Here is a 24755-nt window from a genome sequence, read left to right on the forward strand (position 1 = left end):
TCTAAAAATATTTAGAGCATCAATGAGAAGACTGGGAACATTATGCAACACATGGGGAAGGGCAACATACAAGGAACATGTATGGCCACAAGAGATAATTGCAGTGGAGATCATATGATGAATCTTTTTATTAGTGCTCAAAAATTCATTTGCTCTTTCTTTCATTCACTTAATTTCTCTTTTAAATACTATACAAACTGTGCCACCATCTTATCTCTTTCCCTTCAAGCCCTGGCAAGTGTAACTATTGTTATCAGCAACATTTTCACTTATATATATTCTGAGCTAAAGCATCAAGGTTTATATAGACATTTCCATTGTAAAGGCATAATTATAGTTTATTTGTCATCCTTGTTGAGTAATGCTAACTTGCGTTTATAGAACACTTTAAGGCTTGCTAAGCATTATCTCATCAGAGGCTCATAACCAACTCTGTGAAGTGGGAGATATTATAGCCCCCATTTTTACAAATGAGGAAATGAAGCCTAGAAAAAAATATATGAGAGGGTATTAGGTAGCACAATGAATAGATCACCAGGCATGGAGTCATGAAGACCTGAGTTCAAATCCAACTTCAGATACCTGACTAGTTATGTAACCTTGGACAAGTCACTTAACCCTGTTAGCCTCAGTTTCCTCATCTGTAAGATGAGCTAGAGAAGGAAATGATAAACCACTCTGGTATCTTTACCAAGAAAGCCCCAAATGGGACATAAAAAGTTAGAAATGACTGAATAATAACTTAAAAATCATCGTCAACAAACATTTATTAATATTCCAGACACTGCTAAGCACTGGGGCTACAAAAACAAAACAAAACAAAAGACAAAACAAACAAACAAACAAAAATAACTTCTCAAGGAGCTCAGTCCAATGGGGAGAAAACATTCAAACAACCACATGCAAACAAAATACCCTCAGGATTAGTTGGAGATAATGGAGAGAGAGAAGGCTCCAGCATTAATTAGGGAGAGGTCAACAAAGGTTTCTCATAGGAAGTAGGATTTTAGCTGAGACTTGAAGGAAACTAGGGAAGTTAGGAGGGAGAATGGAAAAATGGAAAGAGTTCCAGACATGGGGAACAACAAATTAAAATGTCCCGAGGTGGGAAATGGAATGTCCTATTCAAGGAACAGCAGAGAGGCCAATGTCAGTGGATCAAAGAGTCTGTAAGAGTTGGGACACTCAGGAGGAAGAAGACTGGAAAGGGACAAAAGGGGCTCAGACATGAGGGGCTTTTAAAAGCCAAACAGGATTTTATACTTGATCTGGAATGTAACAGGGAGCCACTGGAGCAGGTTAATTAGGGTGGTGAGACAATCAAACATATACCGGATTTGGAGACTGAATGAAAGATGAGCCCGTATGGGGAGAGACTTCTGAGGCAGTGATACCAAGCAGAAAGCTGTTGTTGTAGCCCAGTACGAGGTGATAAAGTGGTGGTGACAGTGTCACAAGAGAGAAAGGGGCATATATAAGAAATGTTGTGAAGGTAGAAACAACCACTGTTCTATCTGTCGTTTTTCAGTCATATCAGACTCTTTGTGACCCCATTTAGGGTTTTCTTGACAAACATACCAGAATGGTTTGCCATTTCTTTCTCCAGCTCATTTTACAGATGGGGAAACTGAGGCAAGCAGGGTGGTGTGTCCTACCCAGATTTGAACTCGGGAAGATAAATCTTCCTGACTCTAGGACAGGAACTCCATCCACAAACATCCCCAACCTGCTCCACTCATGGAATATGGAGTAGGAGAGATTGAGAAGCCAAAAATGATCCCTAGGTTGTGAGTCGGGGCAGCTTGGGAAGATGCTGCTACCCTCTGCCAGCACCATATAAATATACAGGCCATTAAAATCACTCTTTGTTCTGAATACCAAAATCAAGGCCTTCTTTCCTTTTGCCAGGTACTTACTGGAACAGGATTTCCCAGGCATGAGAATCGGGCCGGAGCCCACTACTGACTCCTTCATTGCCGTGATGCAGGGAGATGTGGAAGGAATCATTCCAGGAAACGCACTGGTGGTGGATCCGAAGAAGCCCTTCCGGAAACTCAATGCTTTTGGGAATGCCTTCTTGAACAGGTTGGTGAGTAGGGCCCTTCCCTGCCTCCCTCTCCTTGAGGGAAGAAATAGAATGGAATCGGTAGCAGAGAAGGAAAGATAGAGTCAGCTTTTTCCATAGACTGCCAGCCTCTGTTGTGACCAAAGGACTCCCTCCTGCCCTCCTCTGCCGTCGGTATCTCGGGTCATGCCGAGCTGAGCCAAGTCACTCTCCATGTGGACAAACATGAATAGGAGCCTCAGGGTGGCAAAACACCAGCCCCATTCACCACCATCCAGGGTGGGGGCCAAGGCACCAAGCCAGCCCGAATTCTCCTTTCCTTTCTTTCTCCCTTCTCCGGATGAGTGTGACCCAGGCTGCCTCATCTGGGATATTTGTTTCCTGGAGGTTAATCTTAGCCCAGCTGGAATTTGGCTCGAAATCATAGGATTATAGATTTAGAGGCAGAAGGGACCTTAAAGGTCATCTGATCCAACTTGTTCATTTTAAAGATGAGGGGATGGAGGTGTGAAGTTACTTCCCCAAGGTCACACAGCAGATAAATAGTAAAAGTGGAATTTAAATCAGAGATCCCCATCTACAAAGCCAACATTCTTTCCATTGCACAGCTGCTACCTGGGAGGAGCCTTAAATCCCCGGAAACTACTTAAGGCACACAGAGATTCAATGATTTTCCTGGAATCACTCAGGATTTGAATGTAGGTCTTGACTCCAACCCTATGAGTGCCTCCATCTAACAGCAAACAATATTTTCATCATGAAGATGCAAATGGGTGAAATACAAAGTAACATCTGATAGGCTGGTAGAATCCTGTGGTCAGAAAAAATAAACCCAGGTGATCACAGACTGCCAGCTAATAACAGAAAATTAAATTGGAAATAGAAAAAACTTTAAAGAGTATCTCCTAGTCTACTGTGCAGGGAGAGACCTGATGAACTCTGAGTGCAGATTGAGATATATCTTTTCAGTTATTTTTTTCTTTTTTTTTTTTTACAACATGGACATATATGTCTTCACATGTATATTGGGTATCGTATTACTTGCCTTCTCAATGGGTTGGGGAGGGCTGAAGGGAAGGAGAAAATTTGGAACTGAAAATAAAAATTAGAAAAAAAATTTTAAGATTATTCTAATTCTATAATTTTGTGAAAACATAAAACCCAGAGAGGTGAAGGTTACCTGGCTAACTGATGAGAGAGCTGGGATTAGAGCTCAAGTTTTGAGTTCATGCAATTTGAGGATTTGTTTAAACTAGATGTGTTTAGCCTAGAGAAGAGATCTAATAGGGCCATGACAGCTGTACTCAAATATTTGTGGGCATATACTTATAAAAACCAAACTTGACCAGAGACTTTCTAGTCCAAGGCAGATATGAACAAGCTTTCCCCTCTGCAACATATTTGAAAAGTGTTGAGCTTGTATTTGCTTAAAGTCTTCCCCTGACAAGGAATCTACTACCGCTCAAGTCAATCCATTTGATTTTCCATATCCTTATTCATGTAAGTTAAGCTTGAAATAAGTTTTTTGTTCTATCAAGCCTGATATTCCACACAAAGTGTAAGGATGATGTTGGGAAAGGAGAGGAAGGAATTGATGTAAAATGTTTTAAAGTAGAGATTTATAGGATTTGGTGAATGACTAGATGAACTATGGTTGTAAATTCAGAATATAATTTTAAAAAACAAGCTGTATGTAATAGAGAGCAGTGGTATAATCCTTTTCTATTCTCTATGTAGAGAAAAGTCATGTCTGTTGATGTTTAATTTCATAATCAAGAAATGAAATAAGTCAAAGACAATAATGGCACAGGACAGAGGTTCTCAAATTTTTTAGTTTCAGAACCCCTTTATTCTCTTAAAAAGTCTGAAGAACTTCAAAGATCTTTGTTTATGTGGGCTATAAATACCAACATTTGCCATATTAGAAATAAAAATTAAATTTCCAATTGTATCTATTAATTGACTTAAAATAACAATAATAAGCATAGTATAAATAAGTTTTTAAACTAAACTATTTCCTAAACAACAACAAAATGAGAAAAGTAGCATTGTTCTACATATTTTTGTAAATCTCTTTAATATTTGAAATAACAAAAGACAGCTGGATTCTCATATTTCCTTCTGCATTAAATCTGTTGTGATATATTGTTTTGGTTGAGGTAAAATCTGGTCCTCACACAGATACACAGTTGGAAAAGGGAGGAGTATTTTAATAGGCAAATGATATTAGTGTATTATTAGGAAAGTAGTTTTTACCTCAGGTACCACCAAGGATCACAAAATTCCATAGTCCATGGATTCATGCACCCTAATTTGGTACTCTTGGTATTATGGAAAGATTGCTGGGTTTGAAGTCAGAGGATCTAAGTTCAAATCCTGTTTTTTCAATTAACTACTTGTGTGAACTTGGGCAAATCAAGATTCCTAGGGGTGGCTAGGTATCACAGTGGTTAGAGTGCCAAACTTAGAGTCAGGAGGACCTGGGTTCAAATGTGCCCTCAGACACTTCCTAGGTGTGTGACCTGGGCAAGTCACCTTACCCCCATTTCCTAGCCCTTACTGCTCTTCTGCCTTGGAATCAATACTCAGTATTAATTCTAAAACTGAAGGTAAGGGTTTAAAAAAATGAAGAAGAAAAAGAAACGATGGTGAGATATCCAAGTGAAAATGTCCAATAGGAAGCCTCTTGAGAACTAATAAAGAAGGCAAAACTTCTGGCATTGAGGTATGCTATGGTAGAGAGCATTCCTTAGATTCAACAATATCAGAACTTCAAGGAGAGGGTGATGTTGCAAAGCAGTGAGCTCTAGTCCTTGTCTGTTCTCACCAATCCCTTCTTTTCTGGGAAGGAATGTTTCCCCCATCCTTGTTGCTCCTCCAGTGCTTCCTCTGTATGTCCAGTGTAAGGGTAAATTTAGGGTTGAGACTGAATATAAATTTAATTGGTCACCAGAGATTTAGTTCAAATTCTAAATAAAATACTCAAGTCAGTTTGGAACTTTTATGGTGATTTAATTAATATAGAGGGAAGGAATTAAGAAGGAGAGAGAGGGAAAAGTATAATATTTCTCTGGCCTAGCCTGAGCCAAGGGGAGTTCAGAGACCTTCTAGCCAGGAGGCCTCCTCCGAGATGAGGGGGCCTCCTAGGAGGATGGAGTTTTTAGGAAAACTAAAGGAGAAAAAAAAAAGAATCGGCCTAAACTCTAAGAGAGCCTAGTGAAGATACCTCACCTGAATCAGGCTACTAAGCTTCTCCCAGTATTGTATCAAGAACACTCACTGCCAAACCCAGACAAAAGCTGCAGCCATGCCAAGATGATTGCTCTCCCTGTACAGGCCACCAGCCACCTCTCTGCCACAAGCACCAGAGTCACCTCTCTTGAGAAAAGAGGCTGAGAGAGGAAGTGACGTGAAATATATAGACCATTTTTTTTTATATCACTTCCTACATCTCACATGTACCAATGGTAGCTTAAGCTTGACTTAAGACAGCCCGGGGGTCTGTCAGTTGTTTCTGATTTGTCATTTGCTAGCACATGTCTGTCATAGGCCATCCTTCTCAACACTTAATCCTTAAGTAGGGGTGTAGACATTCCTGTTTTGTTAGACTAAGCAGGGTGGAGTAAATCTAAAATTTACACCGGCCACCAAATGAGAGAACCTGGGACTCCTATCACTAAGGGAATTATCATCCTGATCCTCCAGGACTTGACAAGAAGGAGCCTTACATTGCTGCCTTGGACCTTCTCTCTTCATTGACATCATCATAGATGAGTGCTGGTTATGGGATGGGATTCTAGAATCACTAGCATATTATTTAAGCAAAAACCCAAGCCCGGATTATCTATTTTGCAGATGATCTATGGCTAAAACTCATGCCAGTTTCCCTCTGCCACTGAAAAACACTGACTGGGAATGACAAATGATGAGTGACTGAAAACAAGTTGTAAAATAAGCATGAAAGAAACAATTGGAAAGGTCAAGCTTTGGCAAAATGAATCAATGTTTATCTAAAACCAACAAGAAATTATTTTTGCATTTTAAAAATGTCCAGCAATCATTTAGACGTAGAGTATTAGTTTTCAGGTAAGAGGATAGGCTCGGGGGGGGGGGGGGGGGGGGTGGAGGGTGAATGGCCTTATCTACATAAAGATAGTAGCCAAAGGCACAGGAATAGAAATGGATGAACTGAGAGTTCAGTGACTTAACCTAATGTAGAATTAAGGCCCCATGGAATTTATATAGATTTCTTCTTCCTGGTAGGTATGTCCCAGCATTCTGAGGAATCCAGAGTCAGAGATTAGGATCCTTATTTTTGAAGGGAGAGAAATAGAGGCTGAGAGGCAAGGACAGATTTATCTGTTGTCAGGGAGAGACAGAAATATAAAAAGAAACGGGACAAATGGTGAAACATGCCTTCTGTCTCTTGGCAGAGAGGTAGTCCATTATAGGTATAAATGAGGCATGTGTTTTCAGATAGTCCAATAGATTGATTGTTTTGCATAGCCAGACTTGTTACTCTCAAGAGAAGATTTCATGAGGTCTGGGGAGAGTAACTGGGCAAAGAGTGATGCAAAAAAAAGAAAAATGCATCAAAATTCTTTTAAAAAGGGGAAAAAAGGAGTATTTTTAAAAATATCACAGAAAAGGAACTAAGAAAGTGGTCAGGCAAATGGAATTTTACTCCTGGATCTACTACCACTCACTATGTGATGTTAGGCAAGTCATTTGAGAGGCAACATGAATAAAAATATTATTATTAGTAGTAGTAGTATTTATATTATATACTTATTATAATAATGTTTTATAATTATAATAAATATGTAAATATACATTTGGTTATATTTCCATATTTATTATAATAATAAATCATCCTTATTTTGTGCTTTTAGTTTTACAAACTGTTGTACATGTATATTATCTCATTTGATCTTCACAACAACCCTCTACTGTATGTGCTATTAATATTATTATTTTTCAAATAAGTAAACTGGGATTCAGGTAAACTGGATAATATTATTATTTTTCAAATAAGTAAACTTGTCCAGGCTCACAGTTACATAAGTATAGAAATCAGGTCTTCCTGTGTTCTGTTACCTTACCCCCCAGAGTCAGGAAGATCTGGGATCCAACCAAGGATATGTTGATAAACAATTAACATCAATCTCTCTGGGCAAAAGGGGGGAGGGAGGGTCTTTTACAATCACTAAAACAATAAATCAAGTCCCAATATTTATACTGGCCAATTTCTGAGGTGTAAACACACACTGAAAATTTAACTAGCAGCTCTGCCTGTTCTAACTGGCTGTGGCTGGATATCTAAGTTAAATTCCATTGAGTTTCCTCCGCTATATTTTGAAAATAATGACATCAGAAGTTTCAGGGTAAAGGTGAGATAATATTTGTAAACTCTTTTGCAGAAGTCAAGGGAATGAATGCCAGTTGTCATTCCTAATATTTTTGTGCTTTCTCTATATTCACTACTGTGAAGATGAAATGATTTACAAAGCTGTAAAGTTCTATACAAATAGAAGGATTATTATTCTAGAGTAGTCACTCAATGAATCCTTAATTAATTCAAAGGCTTTTATCTCTGTAGAAGGGAGTAGCTGCCTGGCTATCCCCAGCACTGAAGTGTATCTAGCAGAGAACCAGCATCATTTTCCCATTCTCCCCTGACTTTTTTTTCCTCCTGTGAATGTTTAGAATGTTTGAGCCAGTCGAAGCCTCCCACATCCCTCTTCCTTAGCCTCCCACATGCCTTCTGGCTGGCCACAAGCATCAAGTGGGCAAAAAAGGTCCTGCTCAGGCCCTGGGAGACAGGCAGGCTTGTATGGGATGGGATCTGGCAGGCTCCCTAGTTTATAGGACAAATTACTCTCGAAGGCATTGCAGGAATAGCCCAGTTTCTCTGATATGCCTACTTGAAAGATCCCATTGAGATTTTTCCTCCAGCACTGTGTGGGTCCCACATTATAAAGACCCACAAATCATGACCAAATTCCAGTTCATAGGAATTTCTCCCCACTCACCCTTCTACCTACTCTCTTTATGTTCTAATAACTACTATTGATTCAAGGATAGTTGAATTGGAAAATTATAACTTCATCTTGAATGAAGATGAGGCAAGGAGGAGATTTAAGCATTTATTTATGATCTATTTAATCATATTATTTATTAAGCACTTATTAAGTACCTCCTCTATTCAGCCCTTTGCAAATGATATCTCATTTGAACCTCACAACCACCCTGGAACGTAGTTGCTTTTATTATCCCTGTTTTACACTTGAGAAAACCAAGGCAGGCAGAGGTTAACTAACTTGCCCTGGGTCGTACACAGTAAGTTTTTGAGATCATATTTGAACTCAGATCTTCTTGATGCCAAGTTATCCTTATAACACTGTAATCTTACAGTTTTTTGAAAAGGAGAGGTCAGAGAATCATAGCTTTAGAGCTAGAAGGATCTTAGAAGTCATCTCAATTAGCCTCCTCATTTTATAGATGAGGAAACTGAGTCCCAGAAAAGTTAAAATACTTAATTTTTCCAAGTCACAGAAATGGAAGTTATAGGCCAGATTTGAACTCAAGTTTTCTGACTCCAAATTTTGGAATTTCCCCTCCACTATTTGGTCTAGATTAAAATTATTTATTGTTCTGATTCTCAAAATCTCATATTGCCTTTTACTCTCTGGGCTTGTTCACCACCTTCCTTATCCTCCCTGTAGGAGATCTATGTTTAGGCTCATATTCATCCTCGTCCAGGATATAAAAGACTGTCTTAGGAGTGTGCTTTTTTAAGCTCTGCCTGGAAGAAGGTCTAAATTACTATAAACATAAATTTGGATTTTTCTACTTGCTATAAGAATTGTGAGATATTTTATTGTCATATTATGAGTCACTGTGATAAAGAATGAGTTGGGGGATGAAGAGAATTAAATTCTCTTCTAGAATTTTATTTTTAAAAAGTTAGGCTGATAGGGGACAGCTAGGTGACTTAATAATTGAGAGCCAGGCTTAGAAATGGGAGATCCTGAGTTCAGATGTGAATTCAGACTCTTCCTAGCTGTGTGACCCTGGGCAAGTCATAACTCCCATTGCCTAGCCTTTATTATTCTTCTGCCTTGGAACTAATACTGAGTATTGATTCTAGAATCAAAGGTAAGATTTAAAAACATAGTCAGGATGCTAGTTTAGTAATAATACAAAACTATATTTATATGCTGTATCCTATGTTTCATATCTTCCATTGCATCCCCAGCCATCATCATTCATCTTGACTTTTGTCTTGCCACTGGCTTCTTGCACTGGTGACTGTGCAACTCTGCCTTACTTAAATCCAATTAACACACTAGTCAAGACCTTCTTCCCCTCCCCCCAAATCAGTTGTCCTCTTTGAAAACAAAGAAAGAACAACAATAATATAAAGCTAACTTGCACAGTGGATAGAGCACCTGATCCAGAGTCAGAAAGATGCATCTTTGTGAATTCAAATCTAGCCTTGGATACTTACTAGCTGGAGACCTTGGAAAAGTAACTTAGCCCTTTTGCCTCAGTTTCCTCATCTGTAAAAAAAAACTGAAAAAGGAAATGGCAAACCATTCCAGTATATTTGCCAGGAAAACCCCAAATGGGGTCACAAAGAGTCCAATACTACCAAAATGACCAAACAACAATTCATATTTTCAGCATCTTCTCTCATGTATCAGTATCCCCATTTTTGCTAAAGAATTTCAGACCTGGCCACAAAGGAGTTATGACTTGCTTGGATCACACAGACAAGATGTCACTAATGCAAAAATTAAACAAAAAATGATCCTTCCTTCCCTTGAGGATCTCACAGGCTTCCTCTCTGCCACTAACTCACTGTGTGACCTTGGGAGAGTCAGCCTCCCTTTGGTCACTGTTTGCTCATCTGTAAAATTAGGTTGCTAGCCTAGAAACAAAATGTACCATGGGAAGAACATAGGCATCTGGACATTTAGGCTCAAGTTTTGTTTCTAGCACTAGTTTTCATAGAGACCATAGGCCATTTGGTTTATTTTCTGGGCCATGCTTTCTTCACTTGTAAATGAGAAGATTGGACCCCATAATATCTAAGAATCATGGAATGTTGGGGCTTTGCCTTCTACTGGAAGATTTTCTTGGTCTGGCCTCTCTGCTTCCTCCTTCCAATCATTGCTGGTGACTTTTCTCTCTAAACTTCTTTGTGTTTATTTCTACATAGACTTATCTCTGTACATGTCATCTTTTCTCTGATTGACTGAAAATATCCATCAGGTACAAGTCTTGGTATTTCCCAGTATCTAAAAGAATGTCTGATACATCGTGGGCTCTTAGTAATGTTTGTGGATTGGTTGACTAACCTAGCAAATCTTGTCATTGAATCATTTCAGTTGCATTAGTCTCATGAATATGAGTCTTCCTGACTCCAGGGCCAGTTCATGGCAGCTGCCCCAACCTAGCAAATAGATATCTATTATAAATATATTAGAGGGGGCAGCTAGGTAGCTCATTGGAATGAGAGCAAGACTTGGAGGTCCTGGGTTTAAATCTGACCTCAGAAACTAGGCAAATCACTTAACCTCATTATCTAGTCCTTACTACTCTTCTGCCTTGGAACCAATAAAATAAATAACAAACAAATAAATAAATATACTGGGCAGCCAGGGGTGAAGTGGATAGAGTGCCAGGCCTAAAGTCAAGAAGATTCATATTCTTGAGTTCAAATGGGCCTTAGATTCTAGCTGTGTGACCCCAGGCAAGTCACTTAGCCCTATTTGCCTCATTTTCCTCATCTGTAAAATGAGCTGGGAGAAGGAAATGACAAACCATTCTATTATCTTTTCCTAGAAATCCTCAAATGGGGTCCCAAAGAGTCACAACTAAAAACAACTGAAAAACAACAATGAAATAGATATACTTTGGAGATAATATATAGTGACTGGAGCTGGTTAAGGTCAGTCAGAGAAAATTTCCTAAAGGAGATAAGTTTAGGGTGCCATTTTGAAAGACCAAGGTGGGGACTAGTAGCTAAAGAAGACTGAGAATATCTTTAATCCATAGCTAGAAAGGAGCCCCACCTCTGATGCTGAGATTTGGGGCTTGGGCACTGCCTTTCACCAGATATCCTTAAAAATGGGGACCAGGTCTTATATCTTTATACCTTACCCATTGCTTAGTACCATATTTAACAAATGTTTAGCCAATGTTTAGTAAATGAATGAATCAAATCGAATTGAATGAATGAATGAACTTTGAGCTGCAATTTGTGATCTAATATAAGAAAAGAAACTGGAAAGAAAACAGGGGTCACCCAGCTATATACTAATTGACCTTCATACTCCCCTGAGCTTCCTCCTATTGAGTTCCCCAGGCTTGGCAAATAGAACTAGAGTAAAGAAAGTAGGCCAGCTGGGTCTCGTGGATCCTATTCAAAGCCCTGCCTCTCACTTATTTGACCAGAAAGGAGTTCTGGATTTAAGTCAGATGGTCTAGGGAAACCCCTTGATTCTGCTGCTGTCTACCTGTGTGACCTTGGCCAATTACTTTAACTTCTCATCTGTCCAATGGGAACTTTGAACTAAATGATCTATGGTTGTAGACAGCCCTTACATTTAAGATCATAAATTGAGAACTGAAATGGGCCTCAGAGACTGATCTGATCTACACCCTCATCATTTATTGATTTTGTTAAAAGAATTTTAAAAATTTCTACACTTACACCAATTAAATTTAAATTTTTGTCTGTTATATAGATAATAGGATGGAAAAAAGGATTTTCATAAAGCTGCAAAGCTCTATTATGTATTGTCATCCATTCACCATTTATCTTTCAAAATCATCATGCTGGTTTGGACTTTTTCTGGTTTTCCTTCTGATCCCTTCTGTGCATTAAAAAATTGCTTCAAGGACCCTCTTTCTTTTCTTTTTCTTTTTTATCTTCCTTAAACACACACACACACACACACACACACACACATATACATACAGATCCCCCCCCCCAAAAAAAAAACAACTTTTAACAAATATACTTAGTCAAGAAAACAAATTTCCACTTAGGAAATGCCTGAAAATGTATGTCTTACTCTGCATCTTAAGTATATCCCATCTCTATCAGGAGCTACACGCCATCTTTACCCCCACCCTCATTTTATAAATGAGGAAACTGTGGCCCAGATAAATTACAATTTGCTCAAGGTCACATAGATGGTAAGCATGAAAGTTAATATTGAAACTTGGGTTCTCTGATCCCAAGCCAGTGATTTTTTTTTTATAAGACAACCCAGGATATTAACAACTGATGTTCATATAATTCTTTAAGATTTACAAAGTATTTAATATATTATCACTTTTGAGTCTCATAATATCCCTGTAAGGTAGGCATAATTATTAACCCCATTTTACAGATGAGCAAACTGACATGCAGAGACACCAAATTATCTGCCTGAAGTCATAGCAATAGTCAGTATCCGAGTCAGAGTTTAAATCTAGGTCTTTCTAACTTCAGCAGGATATGCACTAAGCCATACATCCTCTCTGTTTTCACAGGCTTAATTTATTAATGTGTGATGATTCCCCCCCCCCAAAAAAAAAACCTTACCTTACAACCATAAGAGAAATTAGCAGCTTTATTCAGAAACTTGAGAAAAAAAATTTGATGTTGTTTTTCTAACTAGAAATATCCCAAAATAGAATTGGACACCTTGGGAATGGGACAGGCTAATGGATTCCCCATCTCTGGAAATACTTGAGCAGATGCTGGATGATCATTGTGGGGGAATATTGAAAAGAGCGAATCATACTTTAGAGAGAGGGTCAGTCTCGACCTCTGAATTCCCTTTTTACTCTGATTCTCTAATTCTTTAAGGCAGCATTTATGACTAGGAGCTGGGTTTCATCATCCTTTCTATACTCCTGTTTCCAATCTCCCAGCCCCAACCCCCCACCAGAAAGGGTCAAGGCTTCTGCAAGGAAAACCATGACTATATTGAGAAAATATGACCTTTGTGTCACCAAGCATTTTTTTCTTCTTTTCTCTTTTGTAGATTTGTGTGTGCCCAGTTGCCCAATCCAGTGCTAGAAAGCATCAGTGTCATTGACACCCCTGGGATTCTGTCTGGGGAGAAACAAAGAATTAGCCGAGGTAAGAGAGCCATATTGCTTACTTGCTGAACAGAACAGAAAGGAGAATTAACTAAGAACATGGACCCAAAAATCTACTTCTGGACAAAGAAAGAAGAATACAACTCCCTCCTCTTTCATAGGTCTCTAATGCTTTGCCACTCTAGAGTCTGAGAGTAGTCTCTTTAAGATCTACAGAATAACTGTTGGGAAATTGTCTCTTTAAGATCTCTAGGAGGAGGCATTTAGGTGGCTCAGTGGATTGAGAGCCAGGCCTAGAGACGGGGGAATCCTGGGTTCAAATCTAACCTCAGACACTTCCTAACTGTCTGATACTGAGCAAGTCACTTAACCCCCATTGCCTAACCCTTTATGTTGTTCTGCTTTTGAACATATACATGGTATTGATTCTAAAACAGAAGGTTAAGGGTTTATATTTTTTTAAAAAGATTTCTAGGAATTCATGTGTGTTGGGAAAGGGAATGGGGGAGGAAAGGAAGGAGAAGAAGGGGAAGAATACTGAACTGGTTCAAGGCTTTGTGGAAAGAGCCCAGGCGCCCATTTATCAGAGCTGAGTCTTGGCTCTGCAAACAACCAGCTGGGTGACCTTGGCAATTCACTTTCCCTTATCTAGGCCTCTCTGCAAAATGAGGAGGTCAGACTAGCTGACTTCAAAGGCCCTTTCAAGCTCAAATGGTCTAAGAATTTTATGAACCTTGTTGTTCAGTCTTGTCTGACTCTTTGTGACCCTATTGGACTGTACTCTCCATGGGGTCTTCTTGGCAAAGATGCTGGAGTGGTTTACCATTTCCTTCTTTAGTGGATTAAAGGAAACAAGGGTTTAAGTGACCTGCCCAGAGCCACACTGTCTAAAAATTCTCTGACCTTGTTATTCTTCAGTCCATATCCAACTCTTTATGGTCCCATAGACCATACTGTCCATGGGGTCTTCTTGGCAAAGATGCTGGAATAGTTTACCATTTCCTTCTTTAGTGGATTAAAAGAAATAGAAGTTAAATGACTTTCAGCCTAAGTTTACACATCTAATGAGTGTCTGAGGTTGGATTTGAACTCCTGGTCCAATGTTCTATTCACTAAACTATCCAGTTGCCCTCTATGAACCTAAGTAAAAATGTTCCTAGAATAGAAGTTCTCTTCTTGCCTTACTCTTTCATCCTCGGTATTTATGGCTTCAGGATGAGACAAATCAGTCACTTAACCCTAACAGCAAGATATAGTACTGGGTTGGCCTCAGAGAGGAAGATCTAAGTTCAAGACCTGTTTCTGATACATACTTACTCTGTGACTCTGGACAAGTAATTTAATTTCTCGTGCCCAGGGCCACAATCTAAGTATTTAATTTGTGAAACAATTGTAAATATGTATTGGTACTTGAGCCTTTCCTCAGTGGGACTTCCATATACCAGGGAAATCAAAGGATCCAGTTTAAAAGGGGGAAAAAAAGCAACCCAGCATTGCTGTAGAGCTTTAAGATTTATAAAATGATTTACCTGCATTAACTTGTTGGGTTGTCCCAACCCCATGAGATAGATGTTATCATTATCCCCATTTTCTGGCTGAGGAGATCCAAACTAAGAAGGTGTTTTGTGACTTGCCCAAAGTTGTATAGATAGTAAATATCAGAGGCAGAATCTGAGCCCAAGTTCTTCTGATTCTCAAGCCTAGCACTTTTCATACTCTAAATCCAGTCCTCCATAGAGGTTAGATCATTGTTGTGGTAAAGGCAGGTAGTAATATCTTCATTTTGAGTTTTTCCTCTCTCATCTTCCCTTGGAAACTGCCAAGGCCATCTCCCATGGTTTCTTTTATCCAGAGTCCCTGCTGAAATCTTGGCACAGGGCTATTATTAGATGTGGTTGCCTGGTCATCTTCCTGAGGCTGCCAAAAATTTTTAATTTCCACATGGCCTCCAGGGAAGCAGCATCCTCAAGGGTCAATGGAAGTCTCCACCTGTTCTTCAAGAGGAGGAAGGTTATTTGGGATACATTCTCCAGGCCAGACTAGACTTACATCCCTTTGTGATTTGGGGCAAGTCACTTCTATCTTGACCTCAAATCCTTCTATAAAATGAGGAAGTTGGACCAAAGGGCCTCTGAGGTCCTTTCCAATTCCAGACCTATAATATTTTTTATTGTTATTGAGGAAGTGGGTAGAAACTTAACTTCTGGGGCCTGAAATCTTTGGATTCTCCAATTTGGTGATGGCTCTATATGTTCTATAAGAACTATTCAGAGCTATTCTGGTAATAGAAGAGTCTTAATAGTAGCATAGCCCATCTTCCCCTTTCCTACTTCCCTCATCTTTTTTATCAGAACCTGAGACCCTGAACACTCTCCATTAAAAGAGGATTCCAAAAGCAGCTAGGTAGCACAGTAGATAAAGCACCAGGCTGAAGTCAGGAGGACTTGGTTCAAATCTGCCCTTGGATACTCCTTAGTTGTGTGATCCTGGGCAAGTCACTTAACCCTGTTTCCCTTTCTGTCTTTGAGTTATTATTAAAATAGAAGGTAAGGATTTAAAAGAGAGAGGAATTCCTGAGTTCAAATCTGGCTTCAAACACGTACTAGCTGTATGACCTTGAGCAAGCGACTTAGTTTCTGTCTGCCTCATTTTCCTCAACTGTGAAATGGAGATAACAGCACCTACTTCCTAGAGTTCCTATAAGGATCCAATAAGATCACATTTTGTGAAGCGCTTAGTACAATGTCTAGCATATATAAATGTTTGTTTCCTTCTTCCTTTCCTTTCTTGTATAGGATCATGAAGTTGGGGGTTAAATTCTGACTGGAGACCTTTTCCATTATGAAATTGCCAATCAGGCTCTAGCAAAAAAAGAAGATAGGCATAGGGGCCTATGGTAGTTCTTCTTTATATTGGCATATCCATTTGCAGATCTTTGGCACTCATTGGAGCCCAGGGAGTAATTCTTGGGCTCATAAAAGTTGTGGGCAATGGGCATGGTGCACTAGAAAGAATTTGGAGTCTTAGGCTCACACCTAGCGCTAGGAGGAATCTCAGAGGCTCTCTAGTACTACCCCCCAAATGGGGATACTGCAGCTGTAGATGGCTAAGGGACTTGCCTCTGGTCACATAGATAGGGCTCAGCACAAGAATCCTGAACAGGAAGTCACAGGACTTTAACTGAAATTCTTGCCTCTAACATTTAATCCCTGTGTGATTTGGGGCAAGTCATTTGTCTCTTGACCTAAACTTCTTCTTCTATAAAGTGAGGGAGTTGGACTAAAGGACCTCTGAGGTCCTTTCCAGTTCTAGACCTATAATGTTGTATATTGGTGACAGGGTGGGGAGAAAACATAAAAGCTGGGGCCTGGGATCTTCAAATTCTCCAGTTTGGTTCTGTATCTACAAGTTCTATAAGACATAGCTTTTTTTGACTAACCCCCCTCTCTTTTCATGGGCCTGTAGCAGTTTCAGAGCATGTGACTTTGACCCCAGGATGCTGAATTTTAATTCCTGAAAGATATGACAGAACTTAAAACCTAATTTGTAAGAAATTGACCTTAGTTCAAAATAGAAAGCAATTGGATGAAAGCAATTCCTCTCCCTGGCCTTTGACTTTTGTCTTCCTTTAATCAGTTGTGTAATACTTGTCCCAAGCTCATGAACTCCTCCTTGCTACTTTCCCTGCAGCTCTTGGATTGCCAGAGATTATTCCCTGCTCTCCTTTTTACCCCTCACCCCATTTTTTCTTCTCTCTAGCAGAGTGACACAGTGGATAGAGTGTATTCAGGAAGACCTGAGGTCAAATCCTGCCTTAGACGCCTAATAGCTCTGTTGAACTCTCAGTTTCCTCATCTTTAAAATGAGGGAACAATTAGAACAGGACCTCTAAGGCCCCCATGAGCCAATAATCCAAATTCCAATGCCCAACGCACTTTAGATAGATTGAAAAAACCTATGGAGTTACAAAATGTATCTCTCCCTCTCTCTCATTCTTTATTCTACCTCTTCTTCCCTGCTCAGCTCAGCTTTTGTTCCTGCCTGAATGAGGAAAGCTGAGCTTGTGGCCCCTTCTATTGTCCTTTCCTGGGCTTGCTGCCACTGGACAGAGACAAGGGGAAGTCATTCTCCCCTGATATTGTGGGCCCTGGGAATTGCCTGATCTGGGCTCTCTCCTGGGTGCCTCATCCTCATCTCATCATCCTCTCTCTCCTTTCCGGTCCAGATGCAGAAGAGGGCTATAGCTGCCTGTATAGATGCCCATTTGGAGGTATATCCTGGATTTTTCTAGTACATGGCCTCTCTGACCTATTAGCAGCTTGGGTGGCTGTTTTTTTAGTCTCTCCCCCTTGGTTCCCTAACCCCCTCCCCTGCCTCCCTCAATCCTGCTTCAAAGCGGTAGAATTTTTAACACTTCTGCCAATAGTTGTGACTCATCCCTTCCCAGACTGGTGTGGTAACCCTAACAGAGAATTAACAGCTTAACAAATGTACAACCCAGTGTCTCTGAAGAAATGCAAGATGAGCTTAGTACCATTCATTGGAATGACTTAGAAAAGGCACATTCTCATTGGGGGCAGAGGGGACTCCCTTCCTCTGACAGAGTACCCACAAAGTCTCAAAAGCTCTGTCTCTGAAGCTATAAAGATCCCTTGATTGTGATTCAGGAGATTTGGGTTTGAGTCTCAGATTTAATTGGACAAACTAACAGTGAAATCTTAGACAAAGCTCTTTACCTCCCTGGCCCTTACTAAAGTCCACATATCAAAAAAGTAAGAGAGTTGTAAGGGGTGATCTCTTAGGCTCTTCCCAACTGTAGTAGTTCAAGATTAAATTCTCTCTCTGCCAAATCAATTAACAATAAATCTTTTTGCTCTGAGAACAGTAATCAAATCAATAGCGCCATTGCTAATGGAAAGAGCACAGCAGTCCATTGCCCTGTGGCTTCATTTTTCTGATACTGCTCAAACCAAAATTACCTTCCCTGGCCACTATGCCCCCAATTATGTGTTGTGTTTCCCCATGATAATGGAAGCTTCTTGCAAGTAAGGATATCTCACTTTTGTATTTGTAAGTCTAGCACAGAACTGGGAACATAGTGATTGAATAATAAATGCTTATCAGTTGATTAAATAAACATTTATTAAACATTGACTATGTGTCAGATTCTAGGTATGCAAATACAACCATGAGATAATCCCTAATTGTGGGCAGAAGAGATTAAAATGATGCATTCCAAAAGATGGTGAATTTTGGTCTATAATATGGACTTGTACTTCAGACTGGTCTAAATACCTGGGTTTACATGTGACAGAAGAAACTCTGGCCTTGGGTGGATTCTTCAGTCTTTGCCTTTTATAGGAATTTGGGGGATTCATTTTAATTGGGTGGATGGGTAGATGCTGGGGAGGTTGGAGGGTTCTGAACCAGTATATTGTTCCGCAAAGGACTCAGGTAGTTGAAACTGTCCTTCTTTCTTTGGATAGTTCTGGGTGGCTGGTTACCAGGATCTAAATCAATTACTTCTTGTTCCTACAGTCTCATTTTACCCTGAGATCCTCTCTGTATCCCTCTAATCTATTGCTTCTAACAGTAGTCTCTTCTTAATGTCCTACACTGAGAGATAGAGAGCAAAGACTGTAAGATAGCTTTACCAGTTTTCAGTATCTCAGGATGTGTAAAGTTATTATATTTCTCTCCCTTCTTTAGATACAAAGTGTCTTCTACACATTTCTACATCTTGTTGGAGTTCAAGAACACTCTTCAGTTTGAATTTCCTCTGGAATACTTTACTTTATTCATGAGTTAGTCCCATACTTTCCTTTCCTTTCTTTCCTTCATTCTTTCCTTTCTCTCCATTATTTTTTCCTCCCTTCTTCTCTCCTTTTTCTTTCTTTCTTTCTTTTTCTTTCCTTCTTTCTTTCCTTTTTTCTTTCCTTCTTTCCTTCCTTCCTTCCTTCTGTCCTTCCTTCTTCCTTCCTTCCTCTCTCCCTCCCTCCTTCTCTGTCTGTCTCTCTCTTTCTGCTCCTTGAGGGCAGGGATTCTCTCATTCTTTTCTTCACTCTTTTCTTCATATCCCTAGTTAGACTAGCACCTTTCCTCTGATACATAGCAGGTGCTTAACAAATGGGTGAATTTGCTTATTTGTTGATTTAGAATAAAGGGAAAAATGTGGCATGGTTGCCACCAAAGGGCCCCTAAGATTGATGTCACTATACTTTCTAACCTTTTCCTATTTTCCTTTATTCTTTTGTTTCTGCCTACTTTATTTCATTCTTTTACCACTGAGCTCTTACAGTGTAACCAGGGCACTGGCCTTGGATTCAGAAAGACTTGGATTCAAGGTCTGCCTCTGACACGTATTAACTGTGTGACCCTAGGCAAGCTACTTAAACTCTCCTCAGCTCAATTTTCTCATTAAAGTGTAAGCTCCTGGAGGGCAAGAACCGCCTTTTGACTATTTTTGTATTACAACTCTTAACACTGTACCTGGCACATAATAGATCTGTAAAATGGAGAAAATAATAGCATCAACTTAACAGGTTGTGAGGATTTAATGAGATGATACATGTAAAGTACACTGAAAACTTTAAAGCACTCTATAAATGTTCATTATTTTTATTATTGTCTACCTTTTATTTTCTTCCTATTTTGCCTTTGACAATTCTTCGCCCCCTCCCCTCCCCATCCCACAATCCACTCCCTGTCCAAATTCAATCCAACCTTGCCTTGGCCATCACTTAGCCCTGATCTTTGGGTTAAAATGCTAATGTTTCTTGTCCAACACCCACAAGTCTTATAAAACCTGATTAGACTGAGCAGGGCTCCCTCCCCCTGCTTTCTGAAAGAGATAATGGCCTCAAGAGTCAGTAATCAGACCAGCATATCCTCTCCCTGGCTTAGGTCCAGACCACAAATGTGGCTATTGGCAAAGGTAGCCCAGGTTACCAGTGCATGCTGGGAACCTGGGTGCTACCACAATATGCCTGCCTTGGAGATACTGATATGAGCACTTCAGTCAATTATTATTATTTTTTAATTGCTAGGAGTCATGGTGAGTATGGAAGGATTTTGTTGTTTTTTGTTTTTTGTTTTTTTGAGAAAGAAACAAAAGGAAAAAAACAACTAGAGGGCTTCCAACCCTTGACCTGAATAAAGCCTGACATTGTTGTGACCATCAACCCAAAGGAAATTTTTGTGTTGACTCAGTACTCCTCCCTCTGCTTCTTACCTCCCCAGTTTTCCCAAAAAAATAACCCTGCCATTCCCCTGAAAAGAGAGGAATCGGATTCTCAGTTCTCCCGTGCCCCAGCATTATTTATTCTGTGCTCCTTAGCTCAGTGGCAGAACCTGCCTGGCCAGTTTGTATCAGGTCCCTTATCAGCTGCTCTTGCTGGTGCTAGCTGGAGCCCTGCCACTGGGGTGGATCCTGTCCTGCTTGTGACATGGGATTCTCCCCGAGCAGCATCTGTTATGCTCCAGTGTGACAATATTCCTTAAGCCACTCCCCCAGAATGTGACCTGGGCAAACAAGGAAGACTAGATTTAGGCAGGGAGACTTCAGTACCTGAGATCTTCTGTCTCAGGGACCAAGGCTTCTAGAAATGGGTGAAGGAAGGAAATACCTATATATGTATAACTTGGGACATCTAGCCCATGCAAACCACTAAAATGTGTTAGGGGAACTGGCTGTGAAGGGAGGGAAAGAGAGAGAGGGAAAGGGAAGGGGAGAGGGAAAAGGAGAGGGAGAGGGAGGGTGTGGAAGAGGGAGGTGAAACTTTCACAGCTAGCAGTGAGATTTTGAACTCTTCTCTCTTGTCACTTCTAGGAAACACCCAGCCCTAGACATCTTACCAGGAAGGGACAGATGGAGCATGCATGGGAGGGGGTATAAAAGGCTATACTTGATTCTGGGAACAAGGGTACTGAGTATTTTTTTTTAACCTTTGCCTTCCACCTTAGAATCAATGCTAGGTATCACTTCCAAGGCAGAAGAGCAGTGAGGGCTAGCAATTGGGATTGGGATTTACCCAGAATCACACCACCAGAAGGTGTCTGAGGTCAAATTTGAACCCAGAACCTCCCATCTGCAGGCCTGACTGTCTATCCACTGAGCCACCTAGCGACCCCCTGTATATTTTTAATTTCCTCCAACCTCTACCACAAGGAGCCCTTTGATATCTGGACTGTGGTTCAAAGAATAGTAGAGAATGTCATTAGAAACCACATATTTCTATGCTTTTATAATTAGGGAAGTAGGCAAGCTTACTATTTCCCTCATGCTCTCAAATCCTTAGGCAGTTACTAGATATTTAAAACTTATTTCTTGTGGATTATGACTACCCTAAAGTTTAGGCAGTTGATTTATCATGGTCTATACTATGAGCTGCCTTTTTAGTCCTTTTTTAGCTGAGGCAGGTCGAATTGGAGAGGAGTGAGACTGGATTGAGTCAAGGGGACAAACCAAAAGGCCACTGCAGTGGTGCAGGGACGAGGTGTTGAGGGCTGACACCCATGGTAACCATATGAGTGGAGAGAGGGGACAGATAGAAGAGATGTGATTAAGATAAAACAAGAAGATGCCAACAGAGTGATTGCTGGAGTGAGTGAGAGTGAGGCTATGAGCTGGGGTGACCAAGAAGATGGTGGACCTCTTGGTAGTCCTGGAAGCTTAGAAGAGGGATTTGGAGGGAAAGATAATGAGTTCTGTTTAGGATCTGTTAACCTCTTAGATGTTTATAGAATATTCAGTTTGAAAAGTCCAAGAGGTAGTTGGTGATGGGAGATTGAATTCAGGAGCAAGGTTGGAGCTGGATAATAGATGGGGTGCCGTGTTCAAGGAACTGCAAGTAGACCAAGGCAGTTAGCCCATAGAATGTGTAGAAGGGATTCAAGTCTGTGAAAGCCCTACCTACCTTTCCAGATTTCAAATACTTGTATCTTAGAAAAGCAGGACACTATCATGGAAAGGGACTGTTTGTTCAACAAGAATCAATGTATTTAAGTTTTATGGAGATCTTTTTCTTTTACATGACCTTCATTTCCCAATGAGTCCCTCTCCTTTCTCTCCTAGAAAGTCGACCCTCATGACAAAGAAGAAAACACTTGAGGGGTAGGGGAAGCATAGAGGTGGGAGGAATGCACCTAAAAAAAAATGAACCCACACTTCAATTAAGTCTTAACAATATATACAGAATTCAATACCCCTAGTCTTCCACCTTTGCAAAGCAGGCAGGAAGATATAGTCTCATCTCCCTTCTCCAGGACCAAAGAAAACAAGTTTTGTCTTTTTTATTCTTTCTTTGTTTAAGCACTGTGAGAGACAGCAAAATAGCTCAACCGTGGTGCCTGCTCTCAAGGAGCTTTTATTTAGGAAGATTAATCCTTTGATGGGTCCTTGATTCCATTAAGCCAGACCACAGTTCCTTTGCTTTTGTCTCCTGTGGAAGTCTGTGCAAATATCATTATTAGTCAAAGAATTATTATACAGAAATCTTTCCTCACATCTTATGTTGTGGTTTAAGTTTTTCAAAAGACTTTTCATTTGATCACTGCAACAAACCCTGTCAGATGGGTGCCACAGGTACTATCATCTATAGTTTATAGATAAGGAAAATGGAAGAGTTAACCTCTTGTGGCCATGACCACACAAGTAATAAGTGTCAAAGATGGGATGTAAACCCAGTTCTCTACTGTCTCCTGGACCAGAGCTCTTTCTACTGGTCCAAGGTGGTTTTCTGTATAGTAGGATTATTATACCAAGAAGATATATGCCTAAACCAGATAAGAACTTTGAGTTAAGAACACAGGTCACATAGTATTTAAACAATGCTTAAGAGAGACCTCATTCTAATTTGGAGATGGAGAGGGAACAGAGAGCTGTGGGAAGGTTTCATGGAGAAGGAAGGAGATTTTTGTGCCTCCATTAAATATTTTCCAAGTATCTACTATGGGCTAAATCTTTTCTGGCCCTGGACAAGACTCATTATCTGTGTCTCTTGTTTTCCTGCTCATCAAATGGAGTTATTAATTGCCCACCTCACAAAGCAGTTGGAAGAACCAAATAAAATAATGTGTATGACAACTAGAGAGCTGTTTTCAAAGTTTAATATGCACCATGCAAATTAAGGTGGTGGTGGTTATTTATTTTACATATTCTCAGGCCATCTCTCAGGATGTGGGGAGGAAGTCAATAGGAAAAGTGATAACAGTACCCACCCTGTAAAACCTCATTCATTTCCTGCAGGTGAGCTTCGACAAGCCTTGTTTCTAGCTCTCTCGTGCCTTTGAAGGCAGAGAATTGGAGCACAGGTCAGTAATGGTTGATGTTGCACAGCGTGGGAAGTCATCTTGTTTTTGGTCTAGTGATTTTGGAGCAGTCCAATCAGAATTTATTGTGCCAAATTCATTCATTCATTTTTTTAGCAGTTATTTATTTTTTAAGCCCTTACCTTGTCTTAGTATCAGTTATAACAATCGGCTAGGCAGTCAGAGTTATATGATGTGTCCAGAGTCACACAGCTAGGAAGTGTTTGAGGTCAGAATTGAACCCAGGCTCTCTTGACCACCCCATACCTGGAACTTTATCCATTGTGCTACCTAGTTGCCCATATTCAGCATTTGTTAAATGTCTCCTACATGTTAGGTACTGTATTAAACACTGGAGTGTACAGAATCAGAGAGTTGGAAGGGTCCACAGTGGCTACCTGGACCAACCTATACCCAAAAGACATTTCCACCATAATATATGCAACAAATCAATCATTCTATTCATAAAGACTACAAAGAGGGGGCAGCTAGGTGGCTCAGTGGATTGAGAGCCAGGCCAAGACACAGAGGGTTCTTCCTGGGTTCAAATCTGGCCTCAGACACTTCCCAGCTCTGCGACCCTGGACAAGTCACTTAACCCCCATTGCCTAGCCCTTACCGCTCTTCTACCTTGGAACTAATACATTGTATTGATTCCAAGATGGAAGGGAAGGGTTTAAAAAAATAGAGAGAGTCTACAAAGAAGGCAAATCCACTTTGGGAGAGCTCTATTCATTATGATGTTTTTTTCTAGCAAATTTCTCTCTTTGTAACTTCTACTCATTACTTTAAATATTGGAAAATAACTAGTATCCCTTTTTCCTCACCTAGGCTTCTCTTCTCCAGGCTAAAATCCCTATTTTCTTCCACTGATCCTCATAGGCTGTGCTCTTGAGACCCTTTTCCATTCTGGTTGCCCCTCTCAGAACATTCTGTGCCTTACCAGTGCTCTGGAACCCAGAACTAAACACAAGTAGGTAGAGGAAAGCCATGTCTCTCCAAGTGTGGCCCAAGATGGTATCTGCCTTTTGGATGCCATATCACAGATTGTCAGTTCAGACCTTCCTCACTGCACATCTGTATTTACCCATTCACCATTCTGTCCCTTTTCAAGCTTAATCACAACTACTATCAGATTAAAGGTCGTCCATTCCTCAATTTCCAGATGAAGAAAAAGAGGCCTGATGGGGAGTGACAAGTGTCTGGCGCAGTGTCACACAGCTACTAGGCCTCAGGTCTTCTGATTCTCATTCTACTCTTCTTGTCACTGTTTCAGTGC

At 40.2% G+C, this 24755-nt stretch overlaps 1 protein-coding gene across 1 annotated transcript in view; it reads left to right on the top strand.

Annotated features, from left to right (window-relative positions):
- The window catches only part of EHD3 (EH domain containing 3), a 55182-nt gene that overhangs the window by 15175 nt on the left and 15252 nt on the right, over positions 1 to 24755 (top strand). Inside the window, exons 2-3 of the mRNA XM_001380687.4 lie at positions 1909 to 2085; positions 13111 to 13208. Of these exons, the coding sequence (XP_001380724.2) occupies positions 1909 to 2085; positions 13111 to 13208 (275 nt within the window). The remainder of the gene's footprint in view (positions 1 to 1908; positions 2086 to 13110; positions 13209 to 24755) is intronic.

The sequence above is a fragment of the Monodelphis domestica genome, chromosome 1, assembly GCF_027887165.1.
Source record: "Monodelphis domestica isolate mMonDom1 chromosome 1, mMonDom1.pri, whole genome shotgun sequence".
Lineage (NCBI taxonomy): Eukaryota > Metazoa > Chordata > Mammalia > Didelphimorphia > Didelphidae > Monodelphis > Monodelphis domestica.